At 32.1% G+C, this 21513-nt stretch overlaps 2 protein-coding genes and 1 pseudogene across 2 annotated transcripts; all 3 read left to right on the top strand.

Moving 5' to 3' along the window:
* The first annotated feature begins 1904 nt into the window (after positions 1-1904).
* On the top strand, positions 1905-2477 carry LOC149554183 (G-type lectin S-receptor-like serine/threonine-protein kinase SD2-2 pseudogene; annotated as a pseudogene).
* Positions 2478-16319: 13842 nt separating this feature from the next.
* Positions 16320-17356, top strand: LOC149554182 (G-type lectin S-receptor-like serine/threonine-protein kinase At2g19130). Its single transcript, XM_089790476.1, has 3 exons — positions 16320-16549; positions 16609-17089; positions 17165-17356. The coding sequence occupies exons 1-3, from the start codon at positions 16320-16322 to the stop codon at positions 17354-17356; spliced, it is 903 nt and encodes a 300-aa protein (XP_089646602.1).
* Positions 17357-17450: 94 nt separating this feature from the next.
* LOC149554181 (G-type lectin S-receptor-like serine/threonine-protein kinase SD2-2) lies at positions 17451-18444 on the top strand. Its single transcript, XM_089790474.1, has 3 exons — positions 17451-17603; positions 17695-17727; positions 17950-18444. The coding sequence occupies exons 1-3, from the start codon at positions 17451-17453 to the stop codon at positions 18442-18444; spliced, it is 681 nt and encodes a 226-aa protein (XP_089646600.1).
* Positions 18445-21513: the final 3069 nt, after the last annotated feature.

Genomic DNA, 21513 nt, shown 5'->3' with positions numbered 1-21513 from the left:
GAACACTATACTTTTCACCCTCAGCTTAATTTTGTGAATGGCTGTCATATCCCCAAAAAACTATTTTATTTTATTTTAAACCCTACGTTATGCAAGCACTTCAACCTCTTTAAAATGAATTTTCACATCTCGCGTCTGGGAAATTGGAAACTTTGAGTTGGGAGTGAGGTTTCTCTTTCTGGGGTGTTTCCGGCTGAGCATAATTTCCTTTCTTCTTGAGCGCTAGACAGTAAATTATATTGGGAGTGATGGACGAAACCAATAAAAAGTTCTGCATCTGTGTATTTATAGTGTGTATCCAACTGAAAACTCACGGCTCTGCAATCAAAGGTGGACACTCTCTTGGGCGAATCGATGACTAGAAATCAGACAATAATTTCGAGAAATGGCACATCTGAATTGGGATTTTTCAGCCCAGATGGTATGAGTAACTGGTATATTGGCATCTGGAATGCCAATATAACAGAGAATACGATTGTTTGGGAGGCCAACAGGGAGACTCCTGCGAGAGAAAGTCCTGGCGTTTTGAAGCTTCCAGGAGGAGGTGATCTTGGACTGTTTGACGCAATGGGTGCATCTCTTTGGTCTGCCAATGTGACCAAAAGGCTGTTTTACTAGATTCTGGTAATTTTGTGATGTTCATGATGCCAACAAATCTGAAGCTGTTTGGCAGAGTTTTGACTACCCCGTCGACACCTTGTTGCTAGGGATGAGCTTCGGTGGGCAGCAATAGCTCGTCTATTGGAAAAGCCCAGTAGATCCTGGTCCTGGGATTTTCTCTTGTCAAGCAGACCCATCTGGAACCAAACAAACGGAGAAATATGGAACTTGGGACGGCAAGTCTTTCAGTGAAATCCCATGGATGATAAACCAAGTCTACTTCTACAATGTCGGCGTTGAAAGCACTCACTCTGGCTGTTATGTCAAGTATACATTGAATGGTACCAAGAATATGCTCTCACGTTTCGTCCTAACAAAGTCTTGAGGAATGCAAGCATATGATCTGCTTGATGACGGTAAATGGAATATGTTCTGGTCTCGACCAGCAGAACCCTGTTCCATATATGGTCTCTGCGGCACCTACAAAATTTGCAACTCCAACAATCTTCAGTTCTGCAGCTGCGTACAAGGCTTCGCCCCAAAAGACACTCGCGCTTGGGATTCGCGAGAGTCGTGATCGAGTGGCTGTGTTCGACAGGGCCCCTTAAACTGCCATGCCAAAAATGGAAGCCCCTACGGATTACGAGATCCGAGCAACAGTTTGGCTGCTGCTGAATCCGCATCGTCACACCCTGCAACGACGAAGGAAGATTGCCAGAAAGCCTGCCTCCTCAACTGCTCTTGCACTGCGTTTGCTTTCAGTCCGCCTTCAGGGCCCTGCCAAATCTAGTCAGGCGATATTTTGAACTTGCGTACCTCTCTTCCATCAAAAACCAATGCAAATATTTTTATTCGAGTAGCTGCCTCTGCAGACGCTACGATCGATGGAGAGTCATGCAGATTCCTCGATTTCTCTTCTAAGAATGTTTAGCTACATTGAGTTGAAGATTGCAGCGAGGAATTTCAGGAAAAAGCTGGGGAGCGGAGGATTTGGCACGGTGTACAAAGGACGTCTGGTAGGCTGTACACTTGTGGCGGTAGAGAAGATGAACAGTGTACAGAGTAAAGATGAGAAGCAATTCCGAGCAGAAATCAACTCTCTATAACTAAGTTATCATTCTTAGTCAGGCTTCGAGGCTTTTATGCAGAAGGCAAGAGAAGGTATTTGATTTATGATTTCATGTGTAATGGCTCTCTTAGTTCCTTACTCTTCTCAAATAAATCTAAAGGTAAACATAAGGTACTTGACTGGAAGATTCGATTTGAGATCGCGTTAGGCATAGCAAGAGGATTACTTTATCTCCATGAAGAATGCAGAGATTGTATCATTCACTGTGATGTTAAGCCCGAAAATATTCTTCTCGACAATAATTTTTCGACTAGAAGTTGGCAGATTTTGGATGGCAAAGCTTGTGGGTAGAGATTTCAGCCGTGTTCTCACTACAACAAGAGGAACGAGAGGATACTTGGCTCCAGAGTGGATCTCTGGTCTTCCCATTACTCCCAAGGTTGATGTGTACAGTTTTGGTATGATGCTTTTGGAAATCATTTCTGGCCGAAGAAATTTGGATTTAAGCATTCAAGACGCAACTAAGTATTACTTTCCCCCATGGGCTGCCTCCCAAATTTTCAACGGCAACACAATTAATATTCTGGAGGCAGGAACTACAGAGGAAACTGACAGTGAAGAGGTGAGAAGAACAATTATTGCGGGGTTGTTATGCATTGAAAAATATGAGGGAGTGAGGCCGAACATAAGGCAAGTGGTGCTAATGCTGGAAGGGAAGTTGCAGCCACAAATTTCACAAATTCAGTACTATGCGCTTATGGACAATCCAATAGACAAAAGAAACACTAGTAGCAGTGGCGATATATGATGTAAATAGATTTCAATAGTTGTGAAAGACACGAAAATTAGACTTGGAGTGTTTTATGCACATGGATTGTGGCTGCCTCTTGGTATCAACATGGAAAATGCTTTACCTTCCCAATTCTATTGTATAGTTTAGATTTTTGAAGATCTGAAAGATTAATCATTGACTATTTTTAAGCCAATAGGCTTATTTCTATTGGGCTTGCCACCTTAATGTTGTGACATTCTGGTGTTGTCGGAAATCATAAAATAGAATCCGGTCATTAACAGCAATCTGTAGAAAGGTCCAAAAGACATAATCAAATTTAGGATTTCTAAATCGGCTTAAATATTGTTTGCCATGCAAAGATTAGTTTTAAAGCCCTTCTTGTCCAGTAAGACCATGTACGGAGCTCCTTCCTCCAAATCTTCACAATACCATTTTCCAAATTATAATTGAATAATGCAAGAAATTAGTGAAACATGTAAGGTATAACAAGGGAAACTCTCAAGGGAATTCGCTCTCCTTTCCTTTGCCAAATTTCTTATTGTTTGTTTTCTTATATTACTAGTCCCAGGAACTAAAGTTATTAATGCTCTATTTATCATTAGTTCTGCTTAGGTAATTGTGCACGTTCTTCAGTCTTCATTTTAACGTATAGTTGGCATGAAAAATTTCATTATACGCAATTTAGAGCATTTTAATATCTTTTTTTTCATTGGGCATGTTGCTTTTTCTTGGTGGTCTTTTTGTTTTTTAGCCTAAAAAATTGAACAAAAATAGAGTTAGGATAACTAGCAGGGACAAGAGATGTGTCTTTCTCTAGAAATTATATGTGTCTTGTTACATGAGCTTCACGTGACTCACTCAAATAACAGGCTGCTACAGATGAGGCTATTACAGATGGCTAATATCTTTCAGCATGCAACATTTTATCTTTGTTCATCCATATCTGGTGAAACTTGTCAAATTCAACTGAAAAGACAAGAAGAAATTTATACCTAGCAAAAAATATTTCTACAATTTTTCCTTGGACTAACCAGACATTAAGATGGCTTTTCTGCAACAATACTAGTTAGGGTTGAGGAATTTCATGTGTTCATTAGACAATCACTAGTTTTATCTAATCCGATATGTAAATTATTACTCGCTAAACTGGTTTCTCTATGACTTGTTTGTCGCATCTTAAATTGTGTTATTTTAATATGGAGATTTAGATCTTCATTTCTTTTCTACAAAATTTACTTGGTGTGGATTAGCAAAGCTTGTATTTAAGGATTCTTTGCATTTGGTGAGATATTTTAAAGATTGATGACAACTGAGACTTTTTTCCATGCACAAATTCATGTTTCTAGAGAATTTCTGTTGATTTTTTTTTTTCATATGCAACTTCATATAATTTTTTATTTTATTTTTGCTTATGTTGAGTATTTGATGGAACCATTTTTGTTGAATTTTGACTTCACGATTAGTTAATTTTCTATGGGTTGGTGATTTTTTATTGAATTTTCTTTTTCTACCTAAAATTTCGTTGATGTTGCAATTTTTTTTATATTGACCTCTATATCAAGTACTTTTGGAATGTTTTGAATGAGTTTAATCCATGGGTAGTTTTAATGAAACTTTAGTTGATTTTGGAACTATTTTTAAAAGTGAATGTTTGAATTGACTGAAGAAACTTTGAGCAATTTGTAAGATGAAAAGGAATCACTAAAATTGGTGCATGGGAAAATGGCTATGAAAAAGTGAAAAAAGTGTCATAATTGAATTTAAGCATTGTAAAATTTAGAAATGTGCATGTTTACCTTATAGATTTCATTAGGAAGTTGACAATACCAATTATTCTCCAAACATCTGTGAAATGGCCCCAATTGAATAGTTACATAAAACTTGTGAAAATTGTATTCAGCTATCTTTGCTACAAATTCCAAATGTATAGTTGACATATATATCAATATTATTCTTTCTTGGTTTCCCTTCACATACAATCTCAATTCATGTTATATTAAGACCAAACTTCAAACTTGGAGGGCTTTGGAGGTTGACATGTGCTCACAAAAGGATAGTGTTGCAGGCAGGGTTGTATAGAGGACTATTTGCTATTTTGCTGGGCTCTATTGTTCTATACTGCTCATCATCCCTAATTCTATTTTTTCTTTCCAGATATTTGTAAAACTAGAAACGTCGAACAAATGGTTTGCCATTACATTTTGGCACAAAGTTTGGATTGTAAAGCCATAAAATTTTTGATGTGGCCTCATTGCCCTTGTTTTCTATTTGGATATTCTAATTCATGCTTAGTCAATTGTATAATCTATAATTAGTTGATTGGAGAGAGAGAACAACATAATTTTTTTTGGGCATGATTATTTGCGAGTTGTCCAAACATAGATAATTTTTCTCTGTTTAGAAGGTGGAGGAAAACATGTTTTTTATACATGATTATTTGTGAGTTGTCCAAATAGAGATAACTTTTCTTTGTTTAGAAGGTGGGGATTAATGCTTTTGACTTGCTATTACACATTTATTGTTGCATCGGGTCCTAAAAAAATTGCAAAACAAGCCCATTTATACCATAGACTGAGATAAATTCCTATTAAATCAAATTTCTAGATTTCAATTATTTTTTATCAGCTTTCAATTTTCCTAGTAGTATTTTTAATTTTATATTGAGAAAATTTGATGAAAAATAGGAAGATGAACTCTTTCTTAAAAGTGGGTGTGTCATGTTCAAGGAACGTTAGGGTTTTTGTTGACAGTTTAAAAGATAAGATAAAATTTTTAGCATTTTTTGATGTTACTAGTAGATTATTTATATATTATATTTTATTAAAGGGCTTGACTAGACACTTGGAAATGTTAAAACAATACTAGTGCCTCACATGTGCTTTCAAATTTGGCATGCATTTTTGATAGAGTTAGCCACATAAGTGTGTTTCTGACATGTCAGATAGACAGTAGCTTGTAGGATACAATAATATACTTAGTAGGACTGGTATTTTCTTCAACATATTGCATAAATAATATCTTGTCTATGTTCGCACATTTTACTTACATATCTAGCATGGTAATTTCAATGATAATATGGCAATGCCCTACAACAATTTTATGGATAATATCTAGGTGCTAGGACACATATAATTTTTTATTCCTTTATCTTGACACCTTTCTCCTCAGAATTTTTGGTCCCAGAGGTAACTGTCCTTGCTAAGAGGGTTGCATTTCTTGAATATGATTTGTCTTATTAAAAATAACTTAAATCTCATTTTAATCCTATTAAAGAACTCTAAAAATTGTATTTTATCTATTTATCTTTGTTATGTTGCTAATATTTAGTTGTGAAGCTTTTCTTAGGAAAAAAGTTGATAAAATTTGATTCTTACAAGAACAATTAGCAAGAATTCATCAGCTTTATGTTAGCAATCTTAGCAATGATCATTTTCGATAATAATTAAAATATAAGTTTGATAAACTTTTTTGATCTATATCTATAAAGGCTTATACAATTTAATATTTTTATATAGATTTTTAAAGAAAATTTATAGGAAAACAAATGGAATGTCATTGATTAAAACAGTAAATATTTTTAAATAAAGAATAGATTGTGTATATAGGTATAGTCTGATTAAATTCAATTGTTGAACGTGCATTGTAATTTTAATGAAGATTTTATCAAAGTTTACAAAAATATTTGGAATAAGTATATAAGAATATAAGAATCTTACAGTCATTTATTATTAAAATTTATTTTTCAATTGTTATTTTTGAAATAGACCATGTAAGGATTTTTCCTTCAACTTTTAGATCTCATTGTATGATCCAGCATTCTTTCCTTTTATTTCTCTTTCATTTAGATGATAGATATGGAAGTATGATCTGAAAAAATATTTACATAATCATTTCTAAAAATAGCTTACCACTATTATTAAAATTCATTTCAAATAAAAATTTAAAGTATAATAAATCAAATAACAAAAGATCAACACTTTACATAGCCAAAAGAAAAAAACTATTTAATGCGAATGGTGTGGACTAAGAAGTCATGTGAAATGTCCCTTTACTAATTTTGGATGATATTTCACACCTCTAATCAGATTTTCAAGATCAAACAACTAATATCACAAAGATCCACCAAATTTCTCAAGAAACCCCAAATTTGGTATGCTAGAAATATTGCCAAAAGCTTCACAGCTTCACCTATTATTAATAAATCTGAAAGTGGATATTTTTATAGAAATTTGAGCAGCATAACAGGCTTAAGCAGAACTTTTTCCATGATTTCACCCATCATTAGTTACGGAACGAACCTCCTCAAGCCTTAAAATGTACTTAATAATAAATGCTAAGGTGGCTATTTTTGTCAAAGATAAACACCACTTCCAAGAGGCCTTGGATTTAGAAATTAACTCCCCAATTTTCCAAACATGTGAGCTGCAGATTCATACCAAAGAGCTAGGAATGCACTACACTCTCACATTTAATATTTTGAAAGTAATGCTTTAAATTTTGTGGCTAGGAAACAACTGTATTGGTTCATAGTTAGCTGGGAAAGGGTTTGGAGAAACATTTTTGGGCAGACAAGTCCATTAAAGTAGTCGTCGCAGAAGTAGCTCCCCAGGATTAAGTCAGTCGTCATAGTCAAGCTACTCCATGGCTAAGCCAGCCATACAAGTCTACGTGTGGATAAGTCATGTGTCGTAGTCCACAAAGTAAAATTCATTTTTCGTGTTTCATGGAAAACGGTTCTAAAAAATATAGCCAAGCCAAATTTTAATGTAAATGTATAAGTCAATTGTAATAGTATGCAAAGTTTAATTATACTATCATAGTATATAAAGATAATGGAGAGAATCATAGGTATGTTGGAGATATGTAGGAGATTTAAACTTCTACTTTCAAGGAAGAAGAGATAACGTGAAGATTTATTTTTGGTATGTGAATATTTGAAATCTTTTCCTAAATTGTATTTAGGAGTTCTTATTTTTCTGTAAGCGGATGAAAATGAGATGGGAACAAAATTTGTCTCAGATTGTTATTTTCCATTTAGTAACCATTTATGTTTAAATTTTCAGTAAAAATAAAATTAGAAGGAAAATAATTTTTTTAACTTGTTTTTATTGTTGCACGACATAGATATGTATTAATGAGAGGACCAACTTCTTTCAATTTTAGAGATTAAACTTTTAATCCGAAATTGACTACAATATTGTTGGGAGCAACAACTTTGAAATATTCCTAAATAAAATCCATAATCTCGAACTCTATTTTTTAGGAAGTGGCCATCAATGAGACCTCACCTTAAGTCATGGAGACAAGCAACAAGGAGTTAAAATACAAAGACAAGCATGGGCCTTATCTAATATGCATGAGATGAGGGATTCATAGTTGAGTGTTAAAGTATCTAAATACTTACACCAGCAACTCTTAAAGTATATGCAAGGAAATTTTTTTCAAGGCTCATCATTTGTTATATAAATTGTACTAGTAGTTATGTGCTTATATGTATGCGATGAGGAGGAGCCAATAGGTTTTATTTATCAACAAGTTGGTAGTAATGGCTGCTAAGCACATAGGAGAAGGGAAATTTGATATCAAATACAATATAGGTGTGTAAATCCTAATGAGCCTTTGATAAGCTTAATAAAGTGTGTGAAACTATTGATGACATGAGGTATTGAAATTTCGTTAGGCAATGATTCTCTTTCTATGCTTTTTCTTTTCTTTTTGCAATTTGTGGGCCATCCTTTCTAGGTAGATCAATGTGACTTGGGATCTTTGACAAGATTAGGTATTATATTGGAAGTGGCCTTTATAGATTTTGACCAAGGAGAAAACAGTGATATTGTAACTTCATATTTGATCTATTTGAAATACTATAATTTTTTTGTATTGGTGAATGATATATTAAATAAATCCCCTCAATCAATATTTTAAAGTAATCTAATAATTATCCTTATGAATGCTTTGAGAATATTTATTAATAATATGTGAGGTTCATTAGGGTTTACAAAGCTATTCTTGTGTTACTCATAATTACATTTTTCATGTGCTTCTCTTTCCTTATTTCTGCATTTTTTTTCTGAATACCTTTATTGTTGAGTTGTTTGTTTTTGTCCTATTTAAATTGTACACCGAGTCATTATCTTATAGATGGAAAGATGACTTTATTTATTTTATTAAAATAAATAAGAAGTCTATGTGTGTTACTTGACAAAGGATTATAAATGATGTTAACTGTTATTTGAATTAAATATATGTTTTGGATAAAGCTATTTTTAATCTAATGATAAAATTATATGAAATTATTATTTATAAATAATAATATGACTTATTCTAATGGAAACAAAGTATTTAATAATCACTTTAATATTTTAGTAAATAATCAATTTAGTATTTTCAAAATATTTTTTTATTATATTTATCTTTTATTAATATAATAATAAATGTTAAATAATTTTTGAAGAAATATACTTAAAGTATCTAATAATGATTTTTTTTTTATGTTAAGTTGTATTTAGGTAAGAATTAGTTTTATTTACTCAAATGTAATAGCTAAAAGTTCTAGTAAATAAATAGAATTTAAATAATTGACAAAAATCTATATAAACTAAGAGTGTTTATTATGCCAAGGTCTATATTTTTTTAGATATCATTAATTAATATTCTATCAAATTGATACTTATTTTTTAGTGGATATTATGTATATTTTTTTCAGTATTAATTTTAATTTTTGGTAATTATTTAACTTAACATTGATAAAAATATTTTAAAAAAATAAATGTGATAAATATTTTTGATTGGCTATTATTTTTTATAAAAGAGTTATAAATAATGATGAAAAAATATATAAAGAGTACAAACTAGAATATTAAATACAAAAGAAGTCACTTATTTCAAATGTAACAATATTAAATAATTTATTTTCCTTCTTAAAATTGATTTTTGAGATAAAATTAGTAAAATAATTTATTTTTTAATTAGTTAAAAATATTATAAACATTTAAATAAATTGAAATGATTATTTATTAAAAAATAATAATTTACAATGAATTATTTAAGATATATATTTTTTTAAATATCAATCATAAAATGGTCAACTTACATTACATTTTAATTTTTTTACTCTTATAAAATTTTTATATATATTTACATTTGAAAATTAAATATTAATTAAATGAGAAAATGTCTTTTTGTAATTATAATTTTTTATGAGTAAAATTTATGAATTATATGGTCCAATATTGATTATGAAAAGTTAAAATATTATTAAAAGTAAAAATAAAAATAAAAATAATAAAAATATATTTTAAATAGTCAATATTATAAAACTAATTAAATTCACCTAGTAAACGAAGAACATTAGTAATGACAATTAGATTGAACAATGATCCTAATAATTAAATACTTGAAGATTATTTTGTGATTGGGATTATGTTGGTTTTTGACTCACTTTGTGTCTTTAGTCTAGAATATTCACTATAAAAGATATTAATAGTTCATTTCTCTCTTTGAAACTATTCCCAAGAAACCAACAATTCTCAAAGTTCTCATGACTTTAGTAGTACAATAATCATAAGCTACCTAACTAAATGTTGGCTTCCATTCTTCCTACACTTCCAACATCTACTCTCAAGCACCGAATGGTTCTTGTGGTTCTAGAATGTTACAAGCACAACAACAATAATTAGAACAAACCAAGATAAAAATACTCTTTCAACACACACTAAAGTTACTTGACCATTTTCTCATTGCTAATTTGTAAGCACAAATCTAATAGAAGGAAAAGTTCTAAAACCATATGTAAGTTTTTCTTTAAAATTTATATGTAATATGCTCTACAAACTGAGGTAGCTAATTTGTTTTCCACAAATGCAACTATAAATATAATAAAACTACTCAAAAATATCTTGGTTATATATGTAATATAATAAACTAATAGATTGTTACTCTCTTTCAAAAACTATTCCCAAACAACCAACAATCCTCATGGTTCCTATAACATTATGAGTACAACAATGATAAGCTACACTACTAAATAATGGACCTTACATTATAAGCATTAATGTAGTACTTGTACGAGATCTTTCATATTCACAATTAAATTCTTTGCTTCAAATTTTTTGTGTAAGAAATCTGTAACTTGATTAATTCATAAAAGTTTGTTACCAAAAATTCTCATTATTGACCTTGCTAATCCCAGTTGACAACAACAAGTATTTTAGATTTTAGTGCCTTTGTATCATATATGTATGTGGCATCACAAAAGTAATACAAATAATTTTATATATCATTTTTATGGAGTTGAGAGTATTTCAATAGTTGATTTGGACATTACTTTATAACTATACTACTAGTCCAAGTTCCAAGGGTCTAATGATTGCTTAAAGTGCTTCTCTAACAGGTGTTCAATTGTTATTGTATTTGCCATAGCAATATACTATTGCAATCACTTCTATTTAACAAGTTATTAATCTTTTTCCTTCCAATCAATTATGTTTAAATATTTTAATTTTTAATTTTTAATTTTTATTTTTCTAAGGTATATATGTGATATTTTTAGTTTTTAAACGAATAAAACTATTTTACTATTTTTAATGATAACCATTTTATTCTACTTAATTAAACCATTATGTCTTACAAAAAATACAAGCAACTACATCGCACTTGTTTCATAAATAATCTACACAACTAATTATATTAAACAAGTAGTTAACTAAATAAATTTGTAGTCTTTCACAGATGGTTTACATATAGTGCTTCTAAATTTATATTTCTAAAATTATACATCAAGAGTTTTCCTCTACAAATAGTTTGACTTGTTGATGTTCATTTTATTATTGAAACTTAAAGACCACTTTAAAAATTATTAAACCACCCCGACTTAAATTTAAGTCCAAGACAAATAGTAAGTCAGGATCGACAAATTAGGTAAACACACATTCCTGTATGAGGGCTCCCAACTGCCACCTTCTTTTGTGTTATTTTTTAAATGTGCTAATTTTGTCTCCCAAAATAGAAGAAACTAAAACATGATTAAAACTACCATGGCATGTTGGAAACTAAAGATTCAAACATTTAGAAGAGTGTTATGTCTAAACAAGGCTATTTAAAACTTTAAATATACTTATCTACATTTTTTTTTTTTAATATTATATCTAATTTACAACTTTATAAGTACCAAATATATTAAAATTTAATATCCATGAAATTACTAAATATACTATCATTCACACAATAAAAAATGAAATAAAAGTTTAAAGAAGAAAAGGGCAACAGGCATGTGCTTGATCAAACTGAACTATTATAAAATCTACAAAAAAATCTTAGTTAAATAATTTCTCTTGAGATGATGGTTCACCTTTGTCAATATTTAAAAGATGATTCTAAAAGCATGACAAGAACACAGAGCATACAAAATAGTTGATAAAGATGATGTTTATGATGTATATTTTGTTGATAAATAAGTGACAAACAATCGTAGAAGAGTAGATAATAAAATTGAGATTCTATATGGCCAAGGGGTGGCCTATTGTTGGAGTTGAAAGAAAAAAATTATAGGGTCTGAGAATGATCAGAAGGAAAGTTGCATTGTTCAAAGACACACAAATACGGAATTCGTAGCTCCTCAATCAGTGCATTCATTTGTTATTTCATCAAAAATAAAAAATAGAATGGGACTACTCATGGTCAGCCTAACTCTCACCCTTGGCATCATGGGAGGGCACTTTTTTCTTCTACTTATATATTTCCAATTTAGGGAACAATTTTTTCATGAAGTATTTTATTTTACATATCTAGTAGTCAACAAACGATTTCACATTTAGATAGAACCTTGCACAAGATTCTTGGTCTACTTTGTCCCGTTAAAACCATCAGGGGCTAATGTATTCTTATATAATTAGAATTTTTTTCTTGGATTAATCTTAGAAGATCAAGTCACTATTACAACCAAGGCCATCTCCACCCTATTGCCAACTCCCGTAAGTCACCTTAGAACTTTTTGTAAACTATTAAGACACCAACATAATAAATGTTGACAATATGATAGTCATCAAGCAGGACTTTCAAGAACCACCATTTCCTTGCTCTGTTGTCGTCACCTTTTTTTGTTGCCTCCAAAACATTTTTGTTGCTAAGTCAAAGTTTAGTGTGTTATGTTTAAGACTAGTTTACCTATTGCACACTGAAATACCATGACTAATTTTAATTTCAATGGAATTATTTGCTTGTTTCAAACTTCTTGTCAAGGTCTACCACTCTTTTAAAATAAATCTCATTAAATATTTTACCTCATTTTTTTCAAATATGCTAGTAGGTATATGCCATATTCAACAAGAGCTTTGTAGAGCTAGAGTCCCACCTAATGAATAAATAGATTGTGAAATTTCTCAAGTGTTCAAGTAATATTTTAATCAAAATTAAGCTTCTCATAATTGAAAATAATTAAATTTTTGATAAAATAATAAGATAAAAAAAAGTGAGTAAGTTCTTTTTTTTTTCAAAGTCAATAGAAAATTAATACATATTCTTTATAAAATGAAGACACTATGAAGGATGCAAATATTCAATAAATAAAGAAACCAATTAAATTACTTGGAGTTCGTAAATAAAAATGCCTATAAAATTTTGCCCACATAAGCATCTTGCAAAGATTTAGGCAGATCAAAGTGGTATCATGTAACATGCGGTTGGATGCCTAAGAGTTGAAACAAAAGAATGAATGTCAAGATTTCCACTTACATCAAATGTTTATACACAAAAGTATATAATGTTAACAAGGAATAGAGGCACATAAACCTTTTGGATTCGGTCTAGTCATGCCATACAAAATGATATAGTTAAATCCCAATAGTATCACACTATAGTATTTAAAATGAAATACATAGAAATAGAAATAATTAAAAATAAAAATAAAAAATAAAAATAAATAAAAAATAGTAGAAATAAATAAATAAATGTGACTTTTCTATAAATGACTATAAATTTATCCCTCCACATGCCCAATGGTAAACAAACAACTTTAGAAAATAGAGTAAATCTATTTTACCCTCTATCCCACATATAGGGAACTCTTAAAGGTTTACCACATATAATGCTAATCACAAGGTCAAAGGAAAATTCTCAAAAAATAGACTTTCTGCAATACCCGATTATCCATCTACTACTACTTTGATCAATTAAATTTGCATTCGAGTTGAAAAGAATGTAAAAACATGTGTGTACAAAATCTATTCAAAGATTCAAAGGGAGATATAGTGAATCTAACATGGTGGAGATTGGGGACTTAATTTTTAGATGTAAAGTCCTCATTGTCATGCAATTGAACTTAGCCAATTTCCTAAAGATATCAGGTTTTTGATTCTTAAAGACATTTTATTGCTACACTATTCAAAATGTGGATGATGCCATGCTTGAAGGATTAAAGACTATGTGGCCACAGCTTCAAAATTTGGCAGGTCATATTTATTTTGAGTTGAGAAACTTGAATATGCGCTCTTCCAATCTCATGCACCTAAACATAGGCTATCTGAGCCATAATGACAGAAACAAGCCTCACGGATGTTGAGCAATACACTAGGCTTAAATTACTACATGAAATTTCAAAAGGAGAATTAGTTAATAAAATTGGTCTTCAAAATTATAATCGAGGCAATGGTCTTGAACATATATTATGTTTGATGTAGGAGATGATTCTGAATGAGATTTGAGTACAACAGATGAAATTGTTAAATTTGAAAAATGGTGCAAGCCCATATTGGGGCAGACAACACTAAAAAAGAATTGAATTTCTTTCATTTTCTTTTCAAAGATTGGTCCATTGAGTGTAGCAATTTTTGTTTTTCCAGAAGACTATCCTAATAACATGCATAGTAAATTGCTAGATTAGGAAAATGAGTTTTCAAAATCAAGATTGTTCACTGCCATAAGAAAATAGTCAATGCAGGGGAGAACAAATTTTTTATTTTGTGGAAAAAACCTCTAGTCAGTGATGAAAATAGTAGTGGGAAAACTAGAAGCCTTGGAATGTGCAGATAGATTGATAAATTGAATTTAGCAAAAACTTCATTCATGATTGAAATATATATATAGGAAAAACTAGAAGTCAAAAGCAATTATACATCATATATTGTACACCATATTTTAATCACTAAAGGATGGAACAAAAATTGAATTACTAAAGATCTCAAATAAATTTAGATAAGTTTTGCAAAAGATCCATGCTTAGACTGTCATATACCTGAAAAAATCACATTATAGAATAAAAAATCTGCAACAATTTAACACAGTTTTTTTCTTTTCTCTTGAAACTCAATTTAAATAATATATTTAAATACATAAAAAAATTAACATCTCACTTAATTGAAAAGTAAAATTAAGTTTGATAGATTTGTGTTGATAACTAGTAAAATGGACCTCACTTTATTTAAATGATATTTATTCCCAACAACATCTCTAGTGCCTCCATCCATAGTATTCTCCGCAATCATACAACAAACAACAAATGAGGAATGAAATAAAATCAAATAAGTAAGTCTAAATTTAATATATAAGAGCATCTGATGTGAAAATTTAATATGAACAAAGGTGTTCAAACTGTAGGCTTTCAACCATCTTCTGTTGCAACACCTTCATAGTCCAATAATGGAAGTGTTTAAAGATTATATTTTTTCATTGCACAATATACCATAGAAAGCATCCTAGAAATGGGAACTGACTTGATAAGCAACAAAATCAGCACTAAAAATGAATCCCAGTGGAAAATCTTGTGGCAAATTTCTTATGTTGAATGTGAAGCTAACCCAAGAAAAGTTAATGTTCCTGAGTCCATAATTGCAATTCTCATCAAACGAGGCCCCCTGACCTCTAAAGATTTTTTCTATTTACGTGCACATGCAACACAAGACAGGTTACACCATGAGATGCCATCATATGGAAGATATTTCCTTTGAAAATTGCCACTTGTCTATTGAACAATTTGTAAAATGGCACTTGCTCAACTTCTCTAATTTTCAGTTGAATTTATTTTTAAAATCTAAAATTTCACTTAATAGAGAAATTAACTTAAACCATAAGATTAATGAACATTTTTTTCCCTTTGCACAGTTTTCGAAACATGAACTATTAGTTAAAAAGAGACTGAAAACTATAGTCTCCGCCTACATATGCAGGACTAATAAGCATTATGATTGCTCAAGATGTCACGGAACATGCCAGGCTTAATGTGAAATAGTTAAAATCACACGCCTAGACTCTTCCTCTATTAATAATTCATTGCCCTTTCGAAGCCTATTGCTCATATGACCGACTTTGGCCCTTTCAAAGACTCTTGCACATATGACCAACTTTTCATATGTTTCCCGTTCCAAATGTCTTCGCATATTAATTCCCCTGGATGACTCTGCCACTCTTTCTCCTCTCTCTATCATGGCCAACGTTTGACATATGAGCAGAGTTGCTTCTCTCAAGTGTTTGTTACGCAACACTACCAAATAAATTTCCATGCGTTTGGAAGAACACTATACTTTTCACCCTCAGCTTAATTTTGTGAATGGCTGTCATATCCCCAAAAAACTATTTTATTTTATTTTAAACCCTGCGTTATGCAAGCACTCCAACCTCTTTAAAATGAATTTTCACATCTCGCATCTGGGAAATTGGAAACTTTGAGTTGGGAGTGAGGTTTCTCTTTCTGGGGTGTTTCCGGCTGAGCATAATTTCCTTTCTACTTGAGCGCTAGACAGTAAATTATATTGGGAGTGATGGACGAAACCAATAAAAAGTTCTGCATCTGTGTATTTATAGTGTGTATCCAACTGAAAACTTACGGCGCTGCAGTCAAAGGTGGACACTCTCTCGGGCGAATCGATGACTAGAAATCAGACAATAATTTCGAGAAATGGCACATCTGAATTGGGATTTTTCAGCCCAGATGGTACGAGTTACTGGTATATTGGCACCTGGAATGCCAATATAACAGAGAATACGATTGTTTGGGTGGCCAACAGAGAGGCTCCTGCGAGAGAAAGTCCTGGCGTTTTGAAGCTTTCAGGAGGAGGTGATCTTGGACTGTTTGACGCAATGGGTGCATCTCTTTGGTCTGCCAATGTGACCAAAAGGCTGTTTTACTAGATTCTGGTAATTTTGTGATGTTCAGTGATGCCAACAAATCTGAAGCTGTTTGGCAGAGTTTTGACTATCTCGTCGACACCTTGTTGCCAGGGATAAGCTTCGGTCGGCAGCAAAAGCTCGTCTATTGGAAAAGCCCAGTAGATCCTGCTCCTGGGATTTTCTCTTGTCAATCAGACCCATCTGGAACCAAAAAAACGGAGAAATATGGAACTTGGGACGGCAAGTCTTTCAATGAAATCCCATGGATGATAAACCAAGTCTACTTCTACAATGTCGGCGTTGAAAGCACTCACTCTGGCTGTTATGTCAAGTATACATTGAATGGTACCAAGAATATGCTCTCACGTTTCGTCCTAACAAAGTCTGGAGGAATGCAAGCATATGATCTGCTTGATGATGGTAAATGGAATATGTTCTGGTCTCGACCAGCAGAACCCTGTTCCATATATAGTCTCTGCGGCGCCTACGGAATCTGCATCTCAAACAATCTTCAGTTCTGCAGCTGCGTACAAGGCTTCGCCCCAAAAGACACTCGCGCTTGGGATTCGCGAGAGTCGTGATCGAGTGGCTGTGTTCGACAGAGCCCATTAAACTGCCATGCCAAAAATGGAAGCACCTACGGATTACGAGATCCGAGCAACAGTTTGGCTGCTGCTGAATCCGCATCGTCACACCGTGCAACGATGAAGAAAGATTACCAGAAAGCCTGCCTCCTCAACTGCTCTTGCAATGCGTTTGCTTTCAGTCCGCCTTCAGGGCCCTGCCAAATCTAGTCAGGCGATATTTTGAACTTGCGTACCTCTCTTCCATCAAAAACTAATGCAAATATTTTTATTCGAGTAGCTGCCTCTGCAGACGCTACGATCGATGGAGAGTCATGCAGATTCCTCGATTTCTCTTCTAACAATGTTTAGCTACATTGAGTTGAAGATTGCAACTAGGAATTTCAGGACAAAGCTGGGGAGCGGAGGATTTGGCACGGTGTACAAAGGACGTCTGGTAGACTGTACACTTGTGGCGGTAAAGAAGATGAACAGTGTACAGAGACAAGATGAGAAGCAATTCCGAGCAGAAATCAGCTCTCTATAACTAATTTATCATTCTTATTCAGGCTCCGAGGCTTTTATGCAGAAGGCAAGAGAAGGTATTTGATTTATGATTTCATGTGTAATGGCTCTCTTAGTTCCTTACTCTTCTCAAATAAATCTAAAGGTAAACATAAGGTACTCGACTGGAAGACTCGATTTGAGATCGCGTTAGGCATAGCAAGAGGATTACTTTATCTCCATGAAGAATGCAGAGATTGTATCATTCACTGCGATGTTAAGCCCGAAAATATTCTTCTCGACAATAATTTTTCAACTAGAAGTTGGCAGATTTTGGACTGGCAAAGCTTGTGGGTAGAGATTTCAGCCGTGTTCTCACTACAACAAGAGGAACGAGAGGATACTTGGCTCCAGAGTGGATCTCTGGTCTTCCCATTACTCCCAAGGTTGATGCGTACAGTTTTGGTATGATGCTTTTGGAAACCATTTCTGGACGAAGAAATTTGGATTTAAGCATTCAAGACTCAACTAAGTATTACTTTCCCTCATGGGCTGCCTCCCAAATTTTCAACGGCAACACAATTAATATTGTGAAGGCAGGAACTGCAGAGGAAAATGATAGTGAAGAGGTGAGAAGAACAATTATTGCGGGGTTGTTATGCATTGAAAAGTATGAGGGAGTGAGGCCGAACATAAGGCAAGTGGTGCTAATGCTGGAAGGGAAGTTGCAGCCACAAATTTCACAAATTCAGTACTATGCGCTTATGGACAATCCAATAGACCAAAGAAACACTAGTAGCAGTGGCGATATATGATGTAAATAGATTTCAATAGTTGTGAAAGACACGAAAATTAGACTTGCAGTGTTTTATGCACATGGATTGTGGCTGCCTCTTGGTATCAACATGGAAAATGCTTTACCTTCCCAATTCTATTGTATAGTTTAGATTTTTGAAGATCTGAAAGATTAATCATTGACTATTTTTAAGCCAATAGGCTTATTTCTATTGGGCTTGTTTCTTAATGTTGTGACATTATGGTGTTGTCGGAAATCATAAAATAGAATGCGGTCATTAACAGCAATCTGTAGAAAGGTCCAAAAGACATAATCAAATTTAGGATTTCTAAATCGGCTTAAATATTGTATGTCATGCAAAGATTAGTTTTAAAGCTCTTCTTGTCCAATAAGACCATGTACGGAGCTCCTTCCTCCAAATCTTCACAATACCATTTTCCAAATTATAATTGAATAATGCAAGAAATTAGTGAAACATGTAAGGTATCACAATGAAAACTCTCAAGGGAATTCGCTCTCCTTTCCTTCGCTAGATTTCTTAATGTGTTCATGTAAATTATTACTCGCTAAACTGGTTTCTCTATGACTTGTTTGTCGTATCTTAAATTGTGTTATTTTAATATGGAGATTCAGATCTTTATTTCTTTTCTGCAAAATTTACTTGGTGTGGATTAGCAAAGCTTGTATTAAAGGATTCTTTGCATTTGGTGAGATATTTTAAAGATTGATGACAACTGAGACTTTTTTCCTTGCACAAATTCATGTTTCTAGAGAATTTCTGTTGATTTTTTTTTTTCATATGCAACTTCATATAATTTTTTATTTTATTTTTGGTTATGTTGAGTATTTGATGGAACCATTTTTGCTGAATTTTGACTTCACGCTTAGTTAATTTTCTATGGGCTGGTGATTTGTTATTGAATTTTCTTTTTCTACCTAAAATTTCATTGATGTTAAAGTTTTTTTTATATTGACCTCTATATCAAGTACTTTTGGAATGTTTTGAATGAGTTTAATCCATGGGTAGTTTTAATGAAACTTTAGTTGATTTTGGAACTATTTTGAAAAGTCAATGTTTGAATTGACTGAAGAAACTTTGAGCAATTTGTAAGATGAAAAGGAATCACTAAAATTGGTGCATGGGAGAATGGCTATGAAAAAGTGAAAAAAGTGTCATAATTGAATTTAAGCAATGTAAAATTTAGAAATGTGCATGTTTACCTTATAGATTTCATTAGGAAGTTGACAATACCAATTATTCTCCAAACATCTGTGAAATGGCCCCAATTGAATAGTTACATAAAACTTGTGAAAATTGTATTCAGCTATCTTTGCTACAAATTCCAAATGTATAGATGACATATATATCAATATTATTCTTTCTTGGTTTCCCTTCACATCCAATCTCAATTCATGTTATATTAAGACCAAACTTCAAACTTGGAGGGCTTTGCAAGTTGACATGTGCTCCCAAAAGGATAGCTTTGCAGGCAGGGTTGTATAGAGGACTGTTTGCTATTTTGTTGGGCTCTATTGTTCTATACTGCTCATCATCCCTAATTCTATTTTTTCTTTCCAGATATTTGTAAAACTAGAAACGTCGAACAAATGGGTTGCTATTACTTTTTGGCACAAAGTTTGGATTGTAAAAGCCATCAAAAATTTGATTTGGCCTCATTGCCCTTGTTTTCTATTTGGATCTTTTGATTCATGCCTAGTCAATTGTATAATCTATAATTAGTTGATTGGAGAGAGAGAACAACATAATTTTTTTTGGGCATGATTATTTGCGAGTTGTCCAAACATAGGTAATTTTTCTCTGTTTAGAAGGTGAGATCAACATATTTTTTTATATATGATTATTTGTGAGTTGTCCAAATAGAGATAACTTTTCTTTGTTTAGAAGGTGGGGATTAATGTTTTTGACTTGCTATTACACATTTATTGTTGCATTGGGACTTGAAAAAATTGCTAAACAAGCCCATTTATACCATAGACTGAGATAAATTCCTATTAAATCAAATTTCTAGATTTCAATTATTTTTTATCATCTTTCAATTTTCCTAGTAGTATTTTTAATTTTATATTGAGAAAATTTGATGAAAAATAGAAAGATGAACTCTTTCTTAAAAGTGGGTGTGTCATGTTCAAGGAACGTTAGGGTTTTTGTTGACAGTTTAAAAGATAAGATAGAATTTTTAGCATTTTCTGATGTTACTAGTAGGTTATTTATATATTATATTTTATTAAAGGGCTTGACTAGACACTTGGAAATGTTAAAACAATACTAGTGCCTCACATGTGCTTTCAAATTTGGCATGCATTTTTGATAGAGTTAGCCACATAAGTGTGTTTCTGACATGTCAGATAGACAATAGCTTGTAGGATACAATAATATACTTAGTAGGATGGGTATTTTCTTCAACATATCGCATAGATAATATCTTGTCTATGTTCCCACATTTTACTTACATGTCTAGCATGGTAATTTCAATGATAATATGGCAATGCCCTACAACAATTTAATGGATAATATCTAGGTGCTAGGACACATATAAATTTTTTTTCCTTTATCTTGACACCTTTCTCCTCACAATTTTTGGTCCCAGAGGTAACTGCTCTTGCTAAGAGGGTTGCATTTCTTGAATATGAGTTGTCTTATTACAAATAACTTAAATCTCATTTTAATCCTATTAAAGAACTCTAAAAATTGTATTTTATCTATTTATCTCTGTTATGTTGCTAATATTTAGTTGTGAAGCTTTTCTTAGGAAAAAAGTCGGTGAAATTTGATTCTTACAAGAACAATTAGCAAGAATTCATCAGCTTTATGTTAGCAATCTTAGCAATGATCATTTTCGATAATAATTAAAATATAAGTTTGATAAACTTTTTTGATCTATATCTATAAAGGCTTATACAATTTAATATTTTTATATAGATTTTTAAAGAAAATTTATAGGAAAACAAATGGAATGTCATTGCTTAAAATAGTAAATATTTTTAAATAAAGAATAGATTTTTTTGCAAAAAGAGGTGTAAAAATTTATTAAGACAGAAAGGAATACAACAAGGAGATCTCAACAAG

The sequence above is a fragment of the Cupressus sempervirens genome, chromosome 6, assembly GCF_028749045.1.
Source record: "Cupressus sempervirens isolate cs-2001-9-10 chromosome 6, ASM2874904v1, whole genome shotgun sequence".
Classification (NCBI taxonomy): domain Eukaryota; kingdom Viridiplantae; phylum Streptophyta; class Pinopsida; order Cupressales; family Cupressaceae; genus Cupressus; species Cupressus sempervirens.
This window is presented reverse-complemented; position numbering and strand designations above follow the sequence as displayed.

Coding starts and splice junctions, on each gene's coding strand:
- LOC149554182 (XM_089790476.1), top strand. CDS start 16,320: ATGACTAGAAATCAGACAATAATTTCGAGAAATGGCACATCTGAATTG. Junction 16,550..16,608: donor GCAATGGGTGCATCTCTTTG/GTCTGCCAATGT, acceptor TGTGATGTTCAG/TGATGCCAACAAATCTGAAG. Junction 17,090..17,164: donor ATCTTCAGTTCTGCAGCTGC/GTACAAGGCTTC, acceptor TGTGTTCGACAG/AGCCCATTAAACTGCCATGC.
- LOC149554181 (XM_089790474.1), top strand. CDS start 17,451: ATGGAGAGTCATGCAGATTCCTCGATTTCTCTTCTAACAATGTTTAGC. Junction 17,604..17,694: donor TAGACTGTACACTTGTGGCG/GTAAAGAAGATG, acceptor ATTCTTATTCAG/GCTCCGAGGCTTTTATGCAG. Junction 17,728..17,949: donor TATGCAGAAGGCAAGAGAAG/GTATTTGATTTA, acceptor TTTTTCAACTAG/AAGTTGGCAGATTTTGGACT.